Genomic DNA, 24,089 nt, shown 5'->3' on the forward strand with positions numbered 1-24,089 from the left:
TTTTCCCTGCATGATGAGACTTCTTAACATCCAGAATTACAAAGAGACATTGGCAAGGTGGGGCCTCTACTGATTCATTTCCCTAGGAGGGGCAAACCTAGCACAGAATTGGTTCTTACATAATTGTCATTCACATATGATTAAGTTCATTCAGTTAAATTACAGCATTTCAAGACCAGGAAGTAAACCTGCCTCACAATAACCACAGAATACTAAGCTATTTTGGCTTTTTATTCTATTTATTTAGAGCATCTAACATGGTGTCTTGCCCACAGTTTTTTGTTTTTTGGTTTTTTTTTAAATAAATATTTTTAAAATACCATGTTTAGTTTAGCTAGGTTAGGTAAGAGAATATAAAAATACACACTCCCAAATGGTTCCCATAAAATCATGTGTAGTGTTTGTGATCATGAGGAGGAGGAAGATGATAAAAGGAATGAAGCAAAATGTAAACAATCGATGAGTCTGGGTGAAAGCTACATAAGAGTCCCTTACTCTTCCACCTTTTCTGAAATTTGAAATTACATCAAAATACAAATTTGCAAAAATAAAATACAAAATTAATAAAAGACGGGGCACAGGACAGGGCCACTCTTGTGCATCTAAGTGTGGGTCTGCAAAAAAAAACAAATCTTGAGAAAGTTTCTCTGTCATAATCCCAGCTTTGAGCAGCTCTATTCCCATTATAATCCAGTTCATTTGTATATCTGATTTGTGTCTTTACATCACATGACCAACCTAAAATGACAAGGCCTAGAAATGAAATTAATGATGTTTCTCTATTAGATCCAATTCCTGGTTTCGTGTTTGGTCTAATAGGTGGAATTTTGGCAGATGAGACATACCGCATTCACATGTCACCAGGAAGCCCCTAATCATGACCCAGAGCATAAGTCATGTCCAGGTTCCCCTCTCGTCGTGTTGTCAAAGCACATACCCTACAGTAGTGTACATGCCTAGAGTAAGAGTTAGTGGTGGGGGCAAGTTTATCATTTTTATTACTTTAACATTTTAGAAAATGCAGGAACCATGCTCAGCAGTCACCTGCTTTCCTATGACGCAGTACAAGATGATGATATACTCAAGAATCTGAGGGTCTCTGGACAGGTAATTTTTAAACAGAAAAGAAAAAGCCGTATTCAAACTTGTGTGTTCTCAAGTAAAGAAGTAGCTAGTGGCATTGTAGTGTCTCTCACTACAGCCTGGTTGAGTGAAGGTCCTGCTGTGTCACTTTTCTTTTTCTAATTTTTTTTTTTTTGTCCTCTCTGAGACCTTGCAAACGAATGGAATGTTTTGTCATTTTAAGTTACTTTCTCCTGATACAAAGCAAACAGAGGCCTTCTCCGGAGAACAGATTCTGAATCAACAGCTCATGCGGCCGTTGAATTTTTATAATCCTTCTTGCCTGTGTGCTCACTTTGCCTGCGCTGGGCCATGCGGCCTGTCCCCCCCCCCCCCCCCCCCCCCCCCCCCCCGTCCGTCCTGTGTCACGGCTGTGGCTCAGGCGCACGGCTAAGATGGTGGCAAAAAAGGGAACTTGTCCTATCGGGATCCACCTCTAGGAGGCAGCGATGGGTAACTGACCTTCAGACAGTTGTCCTGTGGCAGATCGTTGTGGGCTCAGTTTCCCCCCTCTATGAATCAAGATACACCCTCTTCGGGCTGCTTGATATGGGGATTAAACATCAGAACACAAATCGTGCCAGGCCGGCACAGAGGAGTAAGGTAGCTGTCAGAGTACCAATAGATGAAACCAGAAACCTTGTCTGGGATAACAAGGACTTCGTCTCTCATGTTCCTCCAGTTGGACCCTTCATGTTGTTAGTGGACAGCAGTTCTCCGTGTAGACTGTGGAGAGGCTGGGATGAATATGGGGAGGGCAGGCTCGAGGCGTGGCCAGCCCCTCTAGGTGATTGGGAGGAGGTAGACTGTGTCATCTAGTGCTCATGTTGATTTACCTTAATTAGGAGAGTAATTGTACTTTTTTTTTTTGCAAAAGGCTAATCAAGGAATACAACTAAGGAATACAGCTGTAAAAGGGATTCAGATCTTTGGTAATCTGCATCTTTGTGCTAGTTTGGAAAATCCATGATTTGTCTTAATTTGTGTTTTTTCTTGTTTTATAATATGGTGACATTTAATTTTTAGGTTCTATTTAAAATCTATGCTCTTCGTGGGGCACCTGGGTGGGATCAAGCCCCGCGTCGGGCTCTCTGCTCAGCAGGGAGCCTCTTCTCTCTCTCTCTCTCTCTCTCTCTGCCTACTTGTGATCTCAGTCTGTGAAATAAAAAAAAAAATAAAAAAAAATCTTATGTTCTTCGTAAGTTTCTGCAGAGAAGGTACTGTAGTGTCTCCTTCCTCAGCCAGGTTTGGCAAGGACCAAATGAACATATTTCAAGATTCAGGTTAAAATTACATTGAAGTCCGGCCCTCCTTCTCTCCTGGTGGGGTTTTTGGGTTACTAATTAAGTTCTTAAACTCTAGTTCTCTTCTCTTGACATGTGGGAGTTGCTTTTTCTAAAACAAAAGGGAAAGACTAGATCCAAGAAATTTTCTGACTTTCATTAACACATCCCTTTTTACTGAGGACTAAGGAATGTGCCTTAGTTTAGAGAGCCTTTCTTAAGTCAAGATGGGAATGAATTGCACCTGTGTGAAATGACGACTTATTTAAAAGGTCATAACCTCCCAGTGATAGTGGAGGCAATGAGGTCATCTTTACTTTTTGTTCAGCATGAAGGAGTTAAATCTTTCGTTGGAATCATATCTAACGACCGTGTGACATCGCTCCTTCTTCTACTAAAGATTGTGGGCATTGGGTGTTTGGCCTTCCATTTGTTGACTATTACAAGTTTAATTTCTTACGTCCTTTAACTTATAAAAGGGGAAGCATATGTTTTAATAATCAGGGTGTGATAGGTAACACATTCTGGTACTGTAAGTAGAGTTGCGTTTGACATAGTAGATGAAAAAGGGCTTGGTCTCAGGCTTCACTGCCTTTCCTACTTGTTTCGGCAGGCGAGAGAATTTTTTAAGGCAGAACAACTTTTGGAAGTCTGAGGAGTTAGACTGCACTCTGGCTTTTAGCTGTGTGACCTTGGGCAAGTCACTGCACTTCCTGCAGCCTTGTTTTCTTCAAACCGGGGTCAAACTAATCATGTATACTTTTTCTCGTGAGGGGAAAGGAGCAGGTATAAAGTTGCGTTCTGAAAGCTGATTCTGAAAGTCTTGTGTCTTTTTTTCCTTGGTGCCTTGGGATGAGGGAGGATGTTAAGAATCAGAAGACACTTAACAAGGAACTTCAGTGCTGCTAACACAGTTCCTGGGCTCTCGGGCAGGGACAATTGTGTTGACACCTTTTACAGCCCTTCCCTCTGAGGAAGACTGTTCCTCCAGAACTAGATTTACATTGCCCACGAGCTGGCTGCTAGCATGTCACACACATAGTAGGTACAGTGTAACTTTTCAGTGAGTGCCTGGTAGTAATGCAGTTCAACACTAATGGGCACCTCACTGGATTTTATTTTTGCCTTGTGCTTGGATTCAGTACTTCTGTTGAAGGAACTCATTAATGAACTATTTGGCTGACTCTAGCCCATTGATAGTGAAGGCTTTGGATTGAACGTACTATAGAAGGATTTAACTGCTCTTTCCACTCATTGAGTAAACTCACTTTGCTGTCTCTTGAAACTTGATCAGAACCTGGAAACCCAAGCGGTCTGCCCCCATGGACCCATTCTGCACACAGAGTGGTGCCTCTTGAGAACACTGACTAGAAACCTGGCAAGTGGGGTGGCGTTCTCTGGAGCCATTTTTCATGGCCCACAGCGCGGGCGAGGCAGGGGGAGGTGCAGGCCCTCACACTTCTTTCTTTGACTCCTAGGACTTCACAAGGATTTCATTTGTGCGAAAGTTAGACAGTCAGCAAAGCCGATTTCTTGAGAACCTTTCTAATGAATAGTGTGTTAGAGGAGCATTTTTTAAATGCAACTGGAACTACGCTAGTTTGGGGAGCATTTTCTGAAATGCTGAGTCGTGAAGGGGGCTGTTTCCAAATTGTGGCCCCAGATTTTTTTTTTTTTTTTAGGATTATTTATTTATTTATTTGACAGACAGAGATCACAAGTAGGCAGAGAGGCAGGCAGAGAGAGGGGGTAAGCAGGCTCCCTGCTGAGCAGAGAGCCCCATGCAGGACTCGATCCCAGGGCCCTGAGACCATGGCCTGAGCCGAAGGCAGAAGCTTAATCACTGAGCCACCAGGCGCCCCTTACATTGTGGCCCTAGATTTTAAGGTTCCGTGGCCTGAGAGTTGTGAGGGTGATGACACCAGTAATCGGTTACTTTCTCTAGGCCCAGCTGTGTTTAAACAACATTCAGTAAAAGTTCTTGGAGGGTAAGAATAGTGCCTTTGGGTTTTAATTTGTTTTTTCTTGTGTGTCCACAGCAGCCATTGTTTGATGTCCTGTGACTGAGAAACCGGCCTCTTCACTTGATTCTTATGCCTTTGGAGATGGAGCCCAAAATGAGCAAACTCGCCTTTGGGTGTCAGAGGAGCTCCACGTCGGACGATGACTCTGGCTGCGCGTTGGAGGAGTATGCCTGGGTGCCCCCAGGCCTCAGACCAGAGCAGGTGGGAACTGCTCATCCTGTGTGTTCTGTTTTCCAAGGGGATATAAGACTTTTAAGAATTGCTTTTAAAAATATATATCTATATATACATATATATATATACCATTACTACCACACTGACACCCTACCCTTCTCAGTCCTTACTTTTTGGATAGTATAAATTTTTGCCTTTTAAGGTCATCCTTAATTTCTTTTTTTTTTTTAAGATTTTATTTATTTATTTGACAGACAGAGATCACAGGTAGGCAGAGAGGCAGGCAGGGAGAGAGAGAGGAGGAAGCAGGCTCCCTGCTGAGCAGAGAGCCCGATGCGGGGCTCGATCCCAGAACCCTGGGATCGTGACCTAAGCCGAAGTCAGAGGCCTTAACCCCCTGAGCCACCCAGGCGCCCCATCATCCTTAATTTCTTGATGAAAGTTTTCAGTCCTTTGGACTCCTGAATCCAGAAGCCCTCCAGTTATGCTATTTTTGCTCATGAATGACATCCAGAGCTCTGGTCATGCATTTGTTATGTGGCTGTCTGACATGTGTATTCGGAGAGTGAGAGGAACTTAACCTTTGAAAAAATAGTAACAACAGAAAGGTAATGAAAGAGGAACATTTCCATGTTCTCAGCAACGCTTTTGCTTTGGAACAGAAGAAATAGCTGTAAGAAACCATCTGAAGTATTACTGCTTAGACATTGGATCTTTGATAACCTGACACATAAAATAACAGTACAGACAATGCCCAAAATTAGCTGCCCCCTCCCCTCGCCACTTCACACTGTGGTGACACATTTTTTTAAGTGTATGCATATTTTTCTCCTCCCCCCCCCCATAGCCTTATAATGATGAGCTTATTAAGCACTGATGGTGACAGATACTCTTATAAGGGTGAAGCCATAGTTTTGAAGTAACAGGTGCAGGTTGGGTGTGTGGTTGCTCCTGACTTATGGTGAGGAACTCTTCTGAGAATAGGGGCTCCTGATTCACGCTGGGCCTGCCCCGTGCCGATGTAGCTGCTGCTCCGTGGGTCCTTCTAGCTGGAAAGGCTTCTGTGGCCGATGCAATGGGGAGAGAGGGCAGCGGGCTGGCCCCCGGGTTAGGAAAGCCATATTTTGGCAAACTGCTCACTAGGAGAAAACCCCCTCTTCCAGCTTTGGGTCGGGGAGGTTTTGTGTGATACTAAGATCCTGAGGTGGACAGGCCCCCGATTCCCCGATCTCCGCTTCCCTTTTCCCTCAGCTAGCTTTCATTCTTTCTCAGTGCTGCAGTATACTCTGCGCTACTCAGCGAAGGGATATTCCTTAATATCCCTTAAGGAATTAATACTTAATTAAGGGATACTTAATTAATACTTATTAAGGGATATTCCTTAATATCCCTTAAGGAATTAATACTTAATTCCTTAAATACAACAGAAAATAAAAACCCCAAACAAAAATTGAGTCCTCCTCTCAGAGTGACCCAAGTACAGCTCAGTGTGGCTCCCCTCCAGTTTCCGTAGGGAAATGGACTTCAGGTATTTAGAAAATAACACCCAGGGAAGCAAAGAAAGCTGATGCTTGGGAGAACCTGATAAGGGAGAGTTGACAAAGTTTAACAAACCAGCTTTTGTCTTTGTAACGCGTAACATTCAGAGAGCAGATGCAGCGTGCTTGTGGAGTGGCTGGGTTGGGGACAGTGTCACACAGCCTGTGTGGTCATCGGCGGCATTCCCCTGCACTGTTTCTTGGCTGACCCTTGGGAGACTGGCTGAGGAATAGTAGCATTAACTGTGCACATTTTATGGTGCATCATTTATGATGCTCCTAATTGTCACTACAAATTACATTCCTGAAGAGCAATTTAGCAGCTGGGGGCTGGCAGTTCGAAGGCTTGCAGCTCTGCTGCGTTGGCTCAGCTGGTCTTCTCATTAGCTATAAGAGGCCAAGCCCTGTAGCTGAAGGGAAAGGTAACTTTTAAAGATGGAATATAAACTAAGATGTTCCCTTCCTGTATGCTGATGTCTTTCTTTCCATCTCTTCCTCAGATCCAGCTCTATTTTGCGTGTTTACCAGAGGAAAAGGTTCCTTATGTTAACAGTCCTGGAGAGAAACATCGAATTAAACAGCTTTTGTATCAGTTGCCACCACATGATAATGAGGTAAAATGACAGGAAGAAGGCTAATTAAAAAAAAAAAAATACACCCTAAACATTGAGATGCCTCTCATAAACTCTATGTCCTCATTGGCTAGGGCTCTTTGGCCTTTCTTCAGTTAAAATTTGGCCTCAGGCTACAGCTTTCCATTCTTTAAGAGAGAAAAGAGTGTCAGTGCAATAAACTTAACAACAAGTTGGTTTTTATAGTGTTTGCCGCCACCCACCACTTATCAGGAGCCTACAAATTCTTGGGATTTCCCTGCCCTTTCATCCAGAGTCCTGGCTTTCTGATAGTCCAGGCCTGCAGTTGGGCTCCTGTAGAATGTGGAGTGTGTGTGGCAAGTAATAAGTTTAAAACTTTTGTAGAAAGGTTAATGTCTTACTTTTTTTTTTTTCTTAAGTGTCTCTGATAAAAATTTAAACATTGCCTGTTTTTTTAAAAGCTAGTTCCTTCAAATTGTACTTCCCCTTTTGCTAGAGAGCAGCAAGATTGGGTGTCCTTGTAAAGGTATGGTACCATTTTTAAATCGGGGATTCACGGGACACGGCAGTTCAACTTGCTTTTTCCTGAAACTCGAACTCTGGAAATGAATTGGCGAGGGGGACCGTGCGCTCCAGTGTGGGGCTTGTTTTCCTGTCTCCGAAGGTGCGGTATTGCCAGTCTCTGAGCGAGGAGGAGAAGAAAGAACTGCAGGTGTTCAGTGCTCAACGGAAGAAAGAAGCACTTGGAAGAGGAACGATCAAGCTTTTGTCCAGAGCAGTGATGCATGCCGTGTGTGAGCAGGTAGCCCTCCTGGGATGAGGCGTGCGTGGGAGTGATGTGGACAGAGTGAGCTTGGGGGTAGGTGACAGGGCTAGCACAGGCATGGGCCCCCAAAGCCTCCCCAAAATAAAAGGCAGCCTAGCTTTTTATTAAGTGGATGTTCATGTTTATAATTCTACGCTGCTGTGTATTCGTGACGGGGGGAGTCTCTCTGGCCTTACGTAAACATCAGGTGACATCCTGCCTTCCTAGGATCTCCGCATGGAGGGAGGTACAGGGGCACACCTAGCGTTCAGAACTACAGAAGCCTAATGAAGACCTTCAGATGGGCACTGGCTCAGAGCAGGGAATGTATCCTGTGAGAGGCTGGCTCAGAAAAACGACTTAATGGAAGTTGGGTGAAAACATTCCTCGAAACAGTCTAGTGTGGCAGATGTATCTGAGGCATGTTCGTTCCAGCTGAGAATCAGAAATAATCCAGCATTAAAGAGCTATTTAATCACCAACAGGAGGGGGCAAAAATAAAAGCTTTCTTGACAAAATGGGATTTAGTGTCAAGTGGGAAAGGCTGAGAATCCAGTCATCAAAGAAGGATCATCCCAATTCCAACTCCTTTTGTTTTTAGTGTGGGTTGAAGATAAACGGAGGTGAAATTGCAGTGTTTGCCTCTCGCGCGGGCCCTGGAGTGTGCTGGCACCCTTCCTGTTTTGTCTGCTTCACCTGTAACGAGCTGCTGGTCGACCTCATCTATTTTTACCAGGATGGAAAAATTCACTGTGGCAGGCACCATGCTGAACTGCTCAAACCACGGTGTTCAGCATGTGATGAGGTAAAAAAAAAAAAAGTTTATCCCTTAACACTGGAAAAAATGAGCTTCTAGTAAGCCAACATTCCACTGTTCACATCTAAGCAAAATATGTCCTGCTTTTGCTGTTTATTTTTAAGATAACCTTATGTATTCATATAATGGAATAATATGTAGCTAATAAAGAGAAGGCAGCGGGTGTCATTGAGCATTGATAAGTAGGATGTCCTTGATGGATTGTGAGAGGAGAAAAATAAGTTGCAAGTAGAGTGTGTGGTAGATAATCTTCTTTTTGTTAAATGGAGAAATAGATTCTGTACATATCTGTATACACACAGAAATAGTATGGAAAGACATACACTGACTTAACAGTGGTTACCCCTGGCATGTAGAAAGGGGTGGTGGTGTGAAAGGAATTTTGTTTTTAAGCTTTTTATTTTAAAGTAATTTTAGATTTATGGAAGAGTTGGAGAGATGACAGAGAGTTCTGTAGACCCTCCCTTCAGCTTTCCCTACTGTTAACATGATGATGTATGCATCAAAACTAAGAAATTAACATTGGTCTAATACCATTAACTACACTTCAGACTTTAGATTTCCAGTTTCTCTGCTAATGTCTTTTTTCTAGCCCAAGATCCAATCTTAGGTACCTCATTGCATTCTCTCCTCAGTCTCCTTTAATCAGTGACTGTAAACTTTTAGTGTTTACTTTTATACATTTATTTTTTTAAGTTTTTTGTTTTTTTTTTTTTTTTTTTTAGTACTGTGCTATCTGAAATGTTTTTGAGGGGCACCTGGGTGGCTCAGTTAAGCATCTGACTTTTGGTTTCAGCTCAGGTCATGGTGGTCAGGGTCATGAGATCAATCCCTACGTCGGGTCCCTGTGGAGTTTGCTTAAGACTCTCCCACCTGACCCCCGACCCCCCACCCCATGCTTGTGCTCTCTCTCACTCTCTCAAATCTTCAATTTTTTTGAAACCAAAATTAAAGAAAATAGTCTCTAATCTGGAGATGACCATCAGGTCGAATGAAGCATTATCTACAAGTGCTGTTCACATAATGCAGCATCTGGATAGCTGTAACTGGTGATTCTACAGACTTTTTAAATGAGTTTTCTATTAAAATACAGAACACTAAATTATTTCAATGCTAACATATTCTTTGCAAGATTATGCCATCGAAGTGTGATTGGAGGGCAAAAATATGACCAAATGAATTCTACCTAGTGTAGAAATCAATGTTTGTTAGTTTAAGCAGTCACTAAGTTTCTCTTTTTCATCATTTTTAATTTCTGCTCTTGCTTTGTATCTAAATTGAGTTAGATTTATGCTTGAAGCTGTAAGAAACAAGGTTAGCTAAGTGACTTTTTGAAGAGCTGTCGTCTGTCAGTTGCCCAGAAAACATAACAGTTAGAATAGCTTGCTAATAAGGTTTTCTTCCTTCCTGTTTCTTTTTAAAGATAATTTTTGCTGATGAGTGCACAGAAGCCGAGGGTCGCCACTGGCACATGAAACACTTCTGCTGCCTTGAGTGCGAGACCGTCCTGGGAGGACAGAGGTACATAATGAAGGACGGACGCCCGTTCTGCTGCGGCTGCTTCGAGTCTCTGTATGCGGAGTACTGTGAGGCCTGTGGGGAGCATATCGGTGAGTGCATAGCCAGCCTACCTGCCCGGTCACATGCCCAGCAGTCTGTCTGCAAATGGCTAGTCCTTTTTTTTTTTTTTTTTAACTATAACTTATATACAGTGAAATGTACAGATCGTAATAGCTCTTTTGGTTTGTTGCATTTTGACAAATGGATATATAGTCAGTTCTCAGTATTTGTAATAGTTGTGTTCTATAAAGTTGCCTGAATTATTGAGTACAGAACCATTGTTCCTGGGAGAAATACAGGGTTGGGTTCCTACAAGCCTCTGGTCACATTTTCATCAGCTGATCAATATATAATCTTGTTTTTAATGTATGTTTTTGTTTGAAGGCATCTTATTTAATATACGTTGATTCATTCAAACTGACTTCCCAGCCAGTAGCACCGTAGCTCATGCCTGAATGAAGCTTCTCTAGGACACACATATTCTCTGGAAGACACAGCCCAGCTTTCTTGGGCTTAGGAACACTATCCAGCACTATGCCTGGGGGCCATTTTCAACAGGAGAATTAACAAAAAGCAGAAACATGTGAAGAAAACACGATAATAGAAACTAGAAGAAAGAGAAAACAGACCCAGGCTATGTCAGTTGTTTAAAGAGCTGAGACAAAAGACAAGACGTTGCTTTGACCTAGCTGAGAACATGCTTCTCAGCTGGCTCCAATTTTTTGTCGTTCTGCATGTGCCTACAAATTCCTTGAAAGCCCTGCAAGTGTTGATTTCGGTGTTACAAATAAATCTTAGCAAATAGGCAATTCAAAAATAAGCAATTTGCACATAGTAAGAATTAACTGTGCCACAACCCTTTCAGATACAGAACATTCCCATCCCCCTTCGAGTTCCCTCATACAAACAGTCCTGCCCATTCCTTCCTCCTCTAACTAGAGATCACACTGTAATCTCCTCCTCTGTCCCTTCCCAAAACAGGGGTGGACCACGCCCAGATGACCTATGACGGGCAGCACTGGCACGCCACAGAAGCTTGCTTCTCTTGCGCCCAGTGCAAAGCTTCTTTGTTGGGATGTCCCTTCCTTCCCAAACAAGGCCAGATTTACTGCTCGAAAACATGCAGCCTTGGTGAAGATGTCCACGCCTCTGATTCTTCTGACTCTGCGTTTCAGTCCGCTCGGTCTAGAGACTCCAGAAGAAGTGTCCGGATGGGCAAAAGCAGTCGGTCAGCCGATCAGTGTAGACAGTCCCTTCTCTTGTCCCCCGCTCTGAACTACAAGTTTCCTGGCCTGTCAGGCAATGCGGAGGACACCCTTTCTCGGAAGTTGGATGACCTGAGTCTCTCCAGGCAGGGAGCAAGTTTTGTCAATGAAGAATTCTGGAAAGGTAGAGTGGACCATGAAACCCCAGAAGACCCTGAAGAATGGGCTGAGCATGAAGATTACATGACGCAGCTCCTCCTCAAGTTTGGTGATAAAAGTCTCTTTCAGCAGCAGCCCAATGAGATAGATATTCGAGCCAGCGAGCATTGGATATCTGATAACATGGTTAAAACCAAGACCGAGTTAAAGCAAAATAACCAGAGCCTCGCAAGTAAAAAATACCAATCTGATATGTACTGGGCACAGTCACAGGATGGACTGGGTGATTCTGCTTACGGCAGCCACCCAGGCCCTGCAAGCAGCAGAAGGCTCCAGGAGTTAGATCTGGACCACGCGGCTGCAGGCTATAACCATGAGCAAACACAGTGGTATGAAGATTCCCTGGAGTGTTTGTCAGACTTGAAACCAGAGCAAAGCGTTCGAGATTCTATGGATTCTTTGGCTTTATCTAATATCACAGGTATGTAATCTAGGGATTATGGGTATTTGGAAAAAAGAACCACTAAACAATTTATTCAGCAAACTATGGTCCAGCAGTAGGGACTATGTTATTTAAAACTGCAGACCAAGGGAAGGAGGAAGTTTACCTTAAATGCAGAACACTAACAAAACAAACATGTGCATACGTGTGTGCATCTGTAGACATTTTAACATAAGCTTTTTGAATAGGTATTGTCCATATTTTAAACAGGAGGAAATGGATTTATTTGGTTAATGGAGTCTGCATCTTGTCTGAAAGATTCTGTACTCTTTGGATTGTGCTATATGAATTTCAAGATTCTAAAACCAGCCTGTGTCCTTTATAAGCTCCTAGTATCTTTTATATTTTCCTGAATTGCCCTGTGACAACAGATAGCTCAAAAGAGCTGAATGGTTTTTTTACCCAGATTATAAAAGAACTTCACTTTGTTTCCAAAGCATATTCATATCAGTTATCTACATTTTACCCTTAACAATGATCCTGAGCTATGGAGAGTGGATATTACTTATTGAGTTTTATAAATGAAGAAACTTGAATTATCAGGAGGCTAAATGCCTAAATTGACATGTTTTTATTTTTTTAAAAGATTTTATTTATTTATTTGACAGAGATCACAGGTAGGCAGAGAGAGGGGAAGGGAAGCAGGCTCCCTGCAGAGCAGAGAGCCTGATGCAGGGCTTGATGCCAAGACCCTGGGATCATGACCTGAGCCGAAGGCAGAGGCTTTAACCCACTGAGCCACCCAGGCGCCCCTTGACATGTGTTTTTAAAGGCAAGACTGAGCCTAGAACCCACCTTCCTGAGTGTCACATTTGCATTAAGTCTTTGGATACAAAACTATCACTGGCCCATGGCTAGCAAAGGCTTTGGCTCATTTTATAGTCAAGCTAACGACTTCGGTCTTCTCATGAAGGTTATGATACTGTAATACAGCAAAGGCTTTGGTGGCTGCCCCTTGCCAGGCCTAACCCTGGCAAGGAGGGAGAAGGGAGCTACATTCCTGGTTTCCGTTGACTTGTCAAAGATGAGGCCTACAACAAAGGGGAGTTGAGCAATGTGGGTCGGACGACACTCAGCATATCCTGTTTGCCAGGCCCTGTGGAAGGTATTTTAACGCGTAGTATCAAAAGCAGACATCATTTGGTACACAAAGTGTTAGGGATAAACATTCCTTGCCAATAACAGGCTGAGAAATAGGCTCCCTCTAGAAAGTAGAAAGTTACGTGGTCTCCAGTGGACAGTAGTCTGCACCATGCCCGAGTCCCTTATTGCCGGCTGAACAATATTCATTTAACTTGCCTGGGCATTGTTTAAAAAAAAAAAAAGAGCATTATCCATTTTGAGAAAAGCTTTCTTCAAGTCAGATTAATCTGAAAGTAGCATAGTTCGTAGAGGTGAAGGGGGAAGGCTGGATGTGATGGTCCAGGTGCAGGGCCGGCCGACTTCTGGTAAAGGGCTAGACAGTACTTGTTGGAGCGCACGGTCTCTGCTGCAGCCACTCAGCTCTGCAGAAAGCAGTGGCCGATGATGCATAAGAGAATAGGTGTGGCTGTGTTCCCATGAGACTTTATCCCCAAATAGGTTGTGAGCCAAATACGGTCCTGGCGCTGGTGTGCTGACCTCTCACCTAGGTATAGAAGGACCATAACGGTGTGGCCCCGTGGAGGCAAAGGGAAAGATTGCTTTGAGAGATGTTCAGGTGAAGTAGTCTGGTTTTCATGTATTAAGAGGCAGAAGCTTCTACATGTCATGTTCTATATAAACTAATGAGACTTCTATGAAGCTTTGAAATTTGTGCTGCAAATGACAGGAGCTGCAACTATCGTCTGGCTCCAAAAGAGCTGGGCTTGTAAGAGGCTGTGCCCCTTGTACCAACAGAAGTCCGACCACCTCAGTTACGTATATATGCATGTCAGTCTTACCTGTGGGTGTTAGTCAGATATTGAAATTTGGGAGAATTTTCTTTGAAATGCTTCAAGTGGCTTATTTGTAATAATTGTCTCGGCTTTTCTCCTAGGGGCGTCCGTGGATGGAGAAAGCAAGCCGAGACCCTCATTGTATTCTCTGCAAAACTTTGAGGAGATGGAGGCAGAGGATTGTGAGAAAATGAGCAATATGGGGACTTTAAACTCCTCCATGTTGCACAGGAGTGCGGAGTCCTTAAAGAGTCTAAGTTCAGAGTTGTGTACAGAAAAAATCATGCCTGAGGAGAAACCGGTCCATCTGCCAGTGCTTCGAAGATCCAAGTCTCAGTCCAGACCACAGCAGGTCAAGTTTTCGGATGATGTCATCGACAACGGAAACTATGACAACATCGAAATCCGGCAGCCTCCAATGAGCGAGAGGACTCGAAGACGGGTCTACCATTTCGAAGAGAGGGGATCCAGGTCTCATCACCATCGCCGCAGGAGAAGTAGGAAGTCCCGCTCTGACAATGCTCTGAATCTTGTTACGGAACGAAAATACTCTCCCAAGGACAGACTGCGACTTTACACCCCTGATAATTACGAGAAATTTATACAGAATAAAAGTGCCCGGGAGATTCAAGCGTACATCCAGAATGCTGATCTGTACGGACAGTATGCCCACGCCACGTCCGATTATGCGCTGCAGAACCCGGGACTGCCCAGGTTTCTGGGACTCTACGGTGAGGACGATGATTCCTGGTGTTCCTCCACCTCCTCCTCCTCCGACTCAGAAGAAGAAGGGTATTTTCTTGGACAACCAATTCCTCAACCCCGGCCCCAGAGATATGCCTACTATACAGATGACCTTTCGAGCCCGACTTCTGCACTCCCTACTCCTCAGTTTGGTCAGAGGACAACTAAATCCAAGAAGAAAAAGGGACACAAGGGTAAAAACTGTATTATTTCTTAACCTAGTAAGCTGTGGAGATCATGTTTAAACTTTGCCATTAGCCATCTGGAATCATATCTTTTTCTTCCATAGGAAAGTTGCTAAAATAGTTTAAAGTGCTTTGCCCATGTAAATGAGACTCCTGCTGCTGTTACAGTGTCAGATTAACATTTGGAAGGTGTGATTTCTCCAGTTTGCCCTTCTTGGATGGTGCCAGGTTGATGTGACATCTTGTGCCTGTCAGGTGCATTCCAGTTCTATGTAGCGGCTTTGGTCTCCAGTCCTCAAGAGAATCCTCCAGAAACTGTCCCGAGGTGATTGGATGGGGGTGTTGATTTCAGACAATGGAGAACTTCCGCCACCTTTGTAAAGCGGTAGTGTTTGTCATTGGTCTACACCAGGTTGGCCCAGGTCCTGATCAGTCTGTCTTGTTGTGCGGCATGCACGTAGTCACACTGACCCACACAATACTGTGCATCCCATCGTACAAGACCACCTTGTCCCCTTTCAATTAGCCAGGTAAACATTGCATTGTATTTGCTCCAGCTACAGATTGAAAAAGACATTGCTATTTATAATGTAGTATTTCATAGACTTAAGTGTATTCCTAATTTAACGGTGCAAATATTAATGTACATATGTACAGTTCAGATTTTAAAGCTGATATTTTTATATCCCTGAATTGCAAGACATTTGTTACACTGCAGTGCTAGATTTGTTGGGGAACCAGAAACAGCATTTATGGATGAAATGATTGCTTGTATTTTAGTCAGGGTTTATAAGCTTAGATGGTCAAATTTATATTGCCTAGTGATGGAAAGTTCAAATTTTTTGATTTTTCAATATTAAAAAGGCTCTGTATGCATGGTGGGGCTATGTAAATACTCTTTAAAACTATGGCCCTATTAATCTTACGAGTGCTATTTATGGGTCAAGCAATGTAAACTGTATAAATGTAAAAACAAACCCATACATATCCCTGGAATATATGGTAAAAACAAGTAGAAGTTGTTTGGGTGAATGTTTTTTTCCCTTTTGGGCATGGTAGGGGGTGCCTTTCCCATTTTCAACAGAGTGGTGATTATTTCCTGGGAAGAGAAGAGACCAAAACTTAAAGGATCTGCTGTATAGGGCAGAGGATTTTGTAGATTGATTATTTGAAGAGAGGCTATTCCTTTTTACCCTTCCCTTCTAGCTAATTTGTTGGTCTTGAACAGAAATTTTGAAAACTGGGCCTTTGGGTTATGTGTTTCCTTCAGAGGATGCTGTGCCAACTGACTGCTTCAAGTTTATGAGGTTCTGTCTTGAGGGCAAATTATCTTGCAGTTGAACTAATGAACTGATAATTTTGTTATGTGCCGTACTTGCACATATGTTTTAGTCCCAAGGTCCTAGTGTTATCTTGGACCTTTAGGAAGGTATTAAATAAATGCTTAATAAATAACAAACTACCTTTCTGAACACAGATGTTTGCAAACATATCCAGGTAACTTCCATTTTGCTCGTCTGTTTCGGCATGATTTATTTTGCCATTCTTCTACCGTTAACAGGCCACATTTGATCCCCGCAATAATCTTTTGCCCCTACTAATAGGTGGGAAATAGGACTTGAGGCACAGAGGCAAACTTGTCCATTATTTAGTCAAACGGCGAAAAGCTATGTTAGGCCTTGGGGAAAGAGGACATGAATCCAGTTGCTAGACCAGCATCCTCTACACCCATCCCTAGATAGGGCAAGGCTTTGTAGCTGGGCTAGACAGAGCTCCTTCAGAAGCACGCAACAGGTGACAGCATGCCTACTCAACAACTCTACAATTTCCCTGGTCTGGTTCATTTTGAAAAATGTATCAGCAGTGAAAAGGAAATGCATGTACCTGGTAAAAACAAAATAACAGAACAACTCGAAAGATAGCAGAGTATCTCCTTTCCACTCTTCATCCCCTGTCCCTCAGGTCCCTTCCCGGAAGTAACCACTATTAGTTATTTCTAGTGTGTCCTTCAGATGTTCAAAGCATATTTATGTAAATATCTTTTTAAAAGTGGTAGCAAACCATCCATGCTTTTTTCACTTTATATGTGGACATTCCACATTAGCACAAATAGGTCTACCTCATTCTTTCAATGATGGTATAATACGCCATAAATGACTTACCCAGTCCCTTAGTGAGGGACTTGAATTCCTCATAGATACCTTATCCTGCACTGACGCATCTGCACATAAATTCTGAGCAGCAGCATTCCTGGGACAGAAGTTATATATTTAAAATTTGGACAGATATCACCAATTCTCCTCCAAAAGTAATCTAATTTTTACACTAACAAGGTAGAGAGTGCTTGTTCCACCGCAATCTCACAGAACATATTAGCAAATATCTCCCTTTTGAATATCTCTCAGCTTTTCAGAATCTATGCTGCAAACGGTGGGCATCCTTTTGGAAAGACTGCAATGATATGCTGCTTACAAAAGATGAATCATAAACAGTAATACATAGCCTGGAGAAATGTTGGTGGAAGCTGAAGTCACTGTCCTTGGTAGTTGTCAAGTCACTGTCAAAAGATCAGTTCCTTTTGCTTCTGGCAACAATCTCCCTATTCATTTTTTCATTTCCTTATGTAAGGGTCCTATAGATTGCTAAATGCTTAGGGAAATGCAGAAATATTTACTCACAGTAATAACGGGACCTTTAAAGCTTCTCAATCTCAGTAGGAAAGACAAGGACTAGCTGCAAGAGAAGAGAAACCACTGCCTTGCAGTTCTGTCAAGAATTAGGCGAGAAAACTAAGCATGTAGTTACTGAAAGTTATTCATAGATATAGTTATTAACAAGAGTGCAAAGTATCTGACGGGGTCCCAAGATAAATATCCAATGTTAAAACGCAGTTGCTAACCTCTACACGTGTGAGGCAGAGTCCTATTTGGTACATTTGCTGCACTTGAGAGCAAACTGGAGAACGTTTTGCTTACGGCCAATGAAGGGGCACAGATAAAATGTCAACGGGACCCCCTTCAGCCCTCACTAAAAGAACATGATTCATTTTCTGTATGCATTTGCGATATACTTTATGCTCTGCCTTCTAGTTTCTTGAGTTAAATAAAAAGCACCAGAAGGAAAAGGAGGTATCATTTGCTGTCTAACGCTCTTACTTTAGATCCAAATCGTGGGCCGCCTTTAGAAGAGCAGTAAAACTGGAACGGGCACCCAAGTCTGCTAGCTTTCCAGGTATGGCATGCGTTGCTGCCCCACTTGGTTCTTGGGTGATGGGTCCTCAAAGTATCGAGTACCCGGAGGATTTTAGCACAGGTATTATTAACACAGCATGAGTATACTTCGGTTTCTTGAGCTTCTCTTTTCTAATGGGTGCTTGACTACTGCCACGGAGAGGAGAACAAGTGTTGCTTAGACCTGCCTTCACATTTTTAGTAACCAGCAATTTAAACTTTTGGCAAATCTAGCTTTTAAATGCTAGCAACTAGTTTCAAACATTTCTGAAACACTTCGAACAAAGTGAGCCTGCCGTCAGCACATCTCCAGGGCATGAGTTCTATATTCTGGAGTGTGAAGGTGATTCCCCTATCTCTCAGAGCTGATGAGGAGAGGCACAATTAATTACCGTTTACAGAAATACTTGTGAGCTTTTCTGATGCACAAGAGAGAAAAACTGAAATTAAAAAATTTCTAAGAGCCTGAACAATGCTGATTGACACTATTATGGTCAATATCCTTTTCATTAGTCAAATGAGAAAATTGTGTATTGCTAGGCATGCTTAGGAGCGACCCCAAAATGAGAGGCGTGCTCCCATACAATCACGCGGGTTTTCTGTTTACCGGGAAGTTTGCCTGTAAACAAGGCCAAGGAGAAATGAGCAGGAGCAACTGAATTTTGTGCCTCTCAGCTCACATTTTGCTGAGGTCACAGAATCAAACTTCACTGGGGAGAAAAGTCTAATAGTACCTTTCACAAAAAGGGAAGAACATATGGAACAAAAACATTGGGTAGGGGCACCTGGGTGGCTCAGTTGGTTGGGTCTCTGCCTTCGGCTCAGGTCATGATCTTGGGGTCCTAGGTTCAAGCCCCGCATCGGGCTCTCTGCTCAGCAGGGAGCCTGCTTCCCCTTCTCTCTCTCTGCCTACTTGTGATCTCTGTCAAATAAATAAATAAAATGTAAAAAAAAAAAAAACACCATTGGGTATATATAGACTTGGTCACAGGACAAGAACTGATTGATTCTTTCTGAACAGAATCAGCTAGTTGGTCCAGTATTCCTATCTCAGGGATCAATTTTAGCCTTAACTTTTCTTTTTGCAAAGGGAGTGGCATGTTTCTTTACTGCTCTGTGTGCACAAGTCTTGTGGAGCCAACTTTAAATATAACTTGCAGCCCATTCCCTGCAAACATCTGATTCCAAACAACCGTTAAGAATATGAAACCAGTCCTCTTAAATGGTAATACTTGCTTTAGTGTTTCTAGATAAATGAACCAAGCAATTGACACTGGAAAAGACAGTTACTAATCTAATACACATCACCACAAAGCTAATCTTGCAGAGTGGGGCCGAGCCCACTGGATGCCAGGATTCAGGAGATCTGGGTTAGGAGACCTGCCTCTCTCATTAACTCAAGCAGGCTAAGTGCTCTGACCCAATTTCTACTTCTGTAATATGAGAGTTGCTAGACCTTCTCAAAGGTTTCCTTCTAGTTTCAGTATTCTGTGAAGACTAAACTGAATTTATACATCAAGAAAGTCATTGAAGTGTTTTTCCCTTTTTTGACTCTTTCATTTACCAAATACTATTACCAACCAGTATGCTGGTAAATGATTCCTAAAAGGATGATCCCTCCGAAGGGGGAGCTAAAACCTCATGGGAATAGGGAACTTTTAAAGGGTTGGGGCTATTGTCTATTTTTATTTTTCTGTTAATGCTTTGGACTCTCAGTGGGCATGGGTTAAACTAAATCATGGGGGGAAAGTCTGAGGATGTTACATCCCTATCAGTGCATATGCTTCAAACTGGCTTTTGCCCTCATCAAAGTAGACCGTTGGGAGACTACATAAAGTATGTTGAAGGCAAGATACTTTCCTTCCTCATGTTATTTTTCTCCAGTTACCAGAAGGATATGATTTTTTCCTACATCTTAGAGGGGTGCTACTGGTAGCAATCTTATTCTTGACTTTCCAAACATGTAAGCAAAGCTGAAAAGGTGTTAACTATGTTTAATCTTAGTTCCTAGAATGGGAGAGTTGAATTACCAAGTTAAATGGCCACTTAAATGGCTCTTCTCAAATCCACCATGGCATCAGGTATACAGCAGCTGGAAAGCCAAGTCCTAGGCTACACCATGGCCATAAGGGCTGTAACCCTATTTGCTGCTTGCTAGGATCCTAACTACCCCTGGTGAATCTCCAAGGTGTTTCATAAAATAGCTCCAAAACAGAAGTCCTAGGAACCAATATGGAGGCTAGTAGCAACGGAGGATAAAATTAAAACAGGAAAAATCTACTGAACTAGGCTTTGAATTTTCTCTAAAGCTTTTGGTAGAGTTATTTCTATATTACCCATTCAATTACATGCACATACATCAAACAGCCAGTATGTTCAGGAGTCAGGATTTTAACCTAGTTTTATGAATGACCACCAAACTTCTCACTTGGTCTAAGAACACTGACTTTAGAGTTGAAAGATTTGGGTAAAACTCTGTCTCTGCCACTTCCAGCTATATGACCTTAGGCAAGTAATAACTTTTCCTGCTCTTGACTGTAAAAGGAGAATACAATTTCCATTGGCTTATTATATGTAAAAGTATGAATCAAAAAACACTACAAAGGTGGTTCTAACCCTGTTCAGGTTGTGAAATAACTGAATACATGGTGTTTTTCAGGATCTTATGAAGTATTTGATAAACTAAGCCTGATATATTTGAACCTACATCCAATATAATACAGTAAGATTCTACTCTACAGAAGTAGCAGAATACAAAGATTAAAATAGGAAATCTCTGCCAAAGCAGGGCTAGTTCTGTACCCTTAGCCCCAGCTTACTAAGGTGTGGGCAGGATCTCCCCCCTCCTTCACTCAACATTCCCACCCCAGGACAAGGAGGCCATGGAGGCCATAGGCCTTGCAGAGGTCAAGCCATCCCAGGGGTTGAGGAGATGCTGAGGAAACTGTCTTTCATCTTGGACTCTCAGGGATGGGGGTGGAGAGGCAGGCCACTCCTATATGGTAAAGAAAACATAATTCTCACACAGGCTCACCTCTCAAACAAGTGAGCCCTGCAGTGTTCACAGACTACCACCCACTATGGTCGTCAGGCTGTGGTGGGAGGGCATGCTGGTGGGAGCCCTCAGGTCACTGATGTTTAGTCCTATCTAGAAAAGGAGGGGGAGGAAATCAAAAGCTTGAGCACAAAACAGTTACTCTAGCCTAGTAAGCTACAGCTCTGTTGGACTGCATTTTCTTTCCCTCCCTGAGCCCCCCACAACATACAACACATACATACTTTCCCATCCACTGGAGGCTGACCCTCTTCTGGCCTCAGAAGGCTTCCCCACCAGGTGAGCATGGAGTATAGATAGAGAAGGGTACCTGGGATCTGGTGCCAGAGAGGAACCCAGCTGGCTGGTGCTGGGCCCACTGGAAGGTGTTGTGGACATCTTGACAGTATGTCTTTCTCAGGCTTATGATCACAAAGGATGGGAGTCTTACCACTTGGAGGATGATGGTCACACTTCTGGTCATTGATCTACTCCCTTTCCCCAGGTAGCTTGCCCAGCCTTACCCACTCAGTGAATGGTCGCTGTTCCCAATGACAGTAGGGTCTCCATCTCTCTACCAAGAATAGGGGTACCAGCAGGTGCCCCTAGGAACTCGGCCCTGAGCCAAGAGGAACTTTCCTGAAGGCACTGACCAGCAGGTTGTATGGTCAGTAGCCAGGGCAGCTCTGTCTCCTCCTCATCATCTGTGTATTCCAGCCAGAAATAATGTGGTAGCCCAAGTACTGGATACATATCTCAGCTGTCCCCTTGCAGCAAATGTCTGTGTATGTTGTGGTTACTTTTTATCTTATATGTCCTCAAGTGTTCAGATTTCAATAAACCTCTACCTTTTCACTCAGTGAAAAAAAACTTTAAAACCTTATACAGTTAGTGATAATGGTCTAACACTAGAAACACTTCCTCTTAGTAGACGTGCTTTGTCATCAGGCTGCCTTTACTGCCTTACAGTCATGCATCAGACTTTAATATTTGTCATCAGGTGAGATTTTAAATACAGCTTGGAATTAACTCAGTGGACTGGCAAAGCCTTTTATATAAAGAATCCCCATTACCTCAAGATCAATTACTACAATGGGAAGGCAAGACTGGTACAGCCTACTGAGAGCGAACTTCAGTGAAGCCAACCCTCAAATACCATTTACATTAATTTGAACAAAAGGTGAGCTGCTAGGAAAAAAACCAGCAATGTGGCTTAAACAATGAGGACATTTATTCCTCTGTCACATAACAGCTCCGTACTCCATGCAGGGATCCAAGTCGCTTCCATCTTGTGGCTCTGCAACAAATCAAGACTGAGTAGCTATGGCTTACTACTTCATGAGAGGGAGAAAAGAGAACACAAAGAAGCATATTCACTGTCCAGGGTCCCAGCCCAGAAATAGAGGAGTACTACCATTCAAACTCCATAGGATTCAGTTTAGCCACTAGGTCATAACTAACTGCAAGGGGGAACATAGCAAATGTTGTCCTAATTAGGCAGTCATGTGACTCAATTTCAACTCCATTACCACAAAAAGGAGAAAAGATTCTGCTAAGTGCCTTAGTTACTAGTCGACTATTCCTTCCTCCACCACCTTTTTTTTTTCCTTTTTTCACTGAATTGAGTAACATCAGAGCTCTTAAGAAAACAGGCAGGAAGGAGGTGGTAAATGTACTGTGCATCACCCGCAAACGTTGGTCTGGCCAGCAGCATGTGGCCACCACTCACAGGAGCCCCAGACACCAGTCTGAGCAGTGTTACAGTTGTAAAGTCACCTGGGTGGCCGGCTGCCCTCCACACTGAATACTGTCCACCAAGAATACTTCACAGATGACAAGATCACCAAAGAACTGCTACAGCCTTCTTTGGAGTTTAGGATCCCTTCCAGGAGACTCTGAAATGAAGCTGAAACCACCGTCTAATACTTGGTCAGTACATGTGGAGTCCTTTTTGAAAGGCAGCCGGCTTAACCTTTCTTGAAGAGGTTCTGGGTCTATAAACTGGCTCCGAGTTGGTAAGTGGCTGAAAGGCTGTGAGAAATCAATATATTTGGCAAAAATAAATACAAAGGTAATATTTTCAAAGGTAGTATTTTCAAATGTTATTCTTGAGTAAGGAGAGAGGATAAAGCTACAAGCATTCGGAATCATTCATTCTGTTGCCAACCTATCTTTTCCTACATTTGTTGCCCAGCATCTTTCCCAACCAGCTTCAGTCACACAGGTCTGTATCTTCCCCTATACCATTCCCCTCTTCCTAGACTTTTATTATGTCCCCTTCTCTGCCTGAATAAGCCCTAGTCCTCCAAGACCTTGGGTTCAAATGTCACTACTTTTGTGACGTGTCAACGAATACAAGTACCTACAACATTCCAACATGTACTAGGAATTAGGTCACAGAGATGTGGTTCCTCCAGAGGTTACTATACAGAGGTAGGATTTAATCCTATTTTCTGAAACTTAGATTCATAATTACACAATTATTGAGCACTTCTGTGTGCTCAATCTTATCTCTTTTAATTGCCTGTTCAGATATCAAGACATCTTAAAGTCACCAAAGTTAATGGTTTTTCAGTGCTTCCATCCTGCAGCTGAGTAGGTGAACTAAACATTGAGGAATCTTGCAGTAGAGAGTAATAAAAATCTACATTTCAGGAAAATACTTTAAGCCTGTTAAAGAGAAAAAAAATAAGAAGACAATCCAATTATTTAAACCTAGTTGCTTTATTTTGCACTTTTAAAATTCACAAAAAGCTTCACAATAGCACTTTCCCCCATTGATCATCAAGGCTTTATGGTAAGACAAAACTTTATCATATCAATTGGGCATACTCAAAAACAATGGATAATTTACAAACAAATTTCTTTAATCAAGAACATTTTGCAAAATACACAATCTGGTACACATCTGAATTCAACTACCTAAAATCTGTCTTTAAAAAGCTGTCAAAAACAGTTTTAACACTGACAAGCCTACCAGAATAATGCTGATGGCAAGCTTTAAACAGCTCTAAGTGTTGAATGTTAATTGGGGGAAGGGAAGAAGAAATTATTGGCTGGACCTACATTTAAATGAGTCTGTAAGTAAAAGCTCTAGTTGAATGAATTTCCAGTTTCATGAAGTTCAACAAAATGAACAAATCCTTTGCCTTGGTGGTAGTATCTTAACTTTTATTTTTAAACTTGTGGCATCTTGAC

The 24,089-nt window shown here is 42.6% G+C and overlaps 1 protein-coding gene across 7 annotated transcripts in view; it reads left to right on the forward strand.

The window, feature by feature from the left end:
- The window catches only part of PRICKLE1 (prickle planar cell polarity protein 1), a 114,646-nt gene extending 96,885 nt beyond the window's left edge, over positions 1-17,761 (forward strand). For all 7 annotated transcript variants that reach the window (XM_004765558.3, XM_045073146.1, XM_004765557.3 and 4 more), the window contains 7 exons: positions 4,445-4,630; positions 6,642-6,755; positions 7,399-7,536; positions 8,141-8,344; positions 9,780-9,966; positions 10,898-11,761; positions 13,800-17,761. In XM_004765558.3, coding sequence (XP_004765615.1) covers positions 4,499-4,630; positions 6,642-6,755; positions 7,399-7,536; positions 8,141-8,344; positions 9,780-9,966; positions 10,898-11,761; positions 13,800-14,659 — 2,499 coding nt within the window. In that variant the 5' untranslated portion in view covers positions 4,445-4,498 and the 3' untranslated portion in view covers positions 14,660-17,761. The remainder of the gene's footprint in view (positions 1-4,444; positions 4,631-6,641; positions 6,756-7,398; positions 7,537-8,140; positions 8,345-9,779; positions 9,967-10,897; positions 11,762-13,799) is intronic.
- Positions 17,762-24,089: the final 6,328 nt, after the last annotated feature.

This window comes from Mustela putorius, unplaced genomic scaffold, assembly GCF_011764305.1.
Source record: "Mustela putorius furo isolate JIRA1106 unplaced genomic scaffold, ASM1176430v1.1 tig00537227_pilon_pilon_pilon, whole genome shotgun sequence".
NCBI classification, from domain to species: Eukaryota; Metazoa; Chordata; class Mammalia; order Carnivora; family Mustelidae; genus Mustela; species Mustela putorius.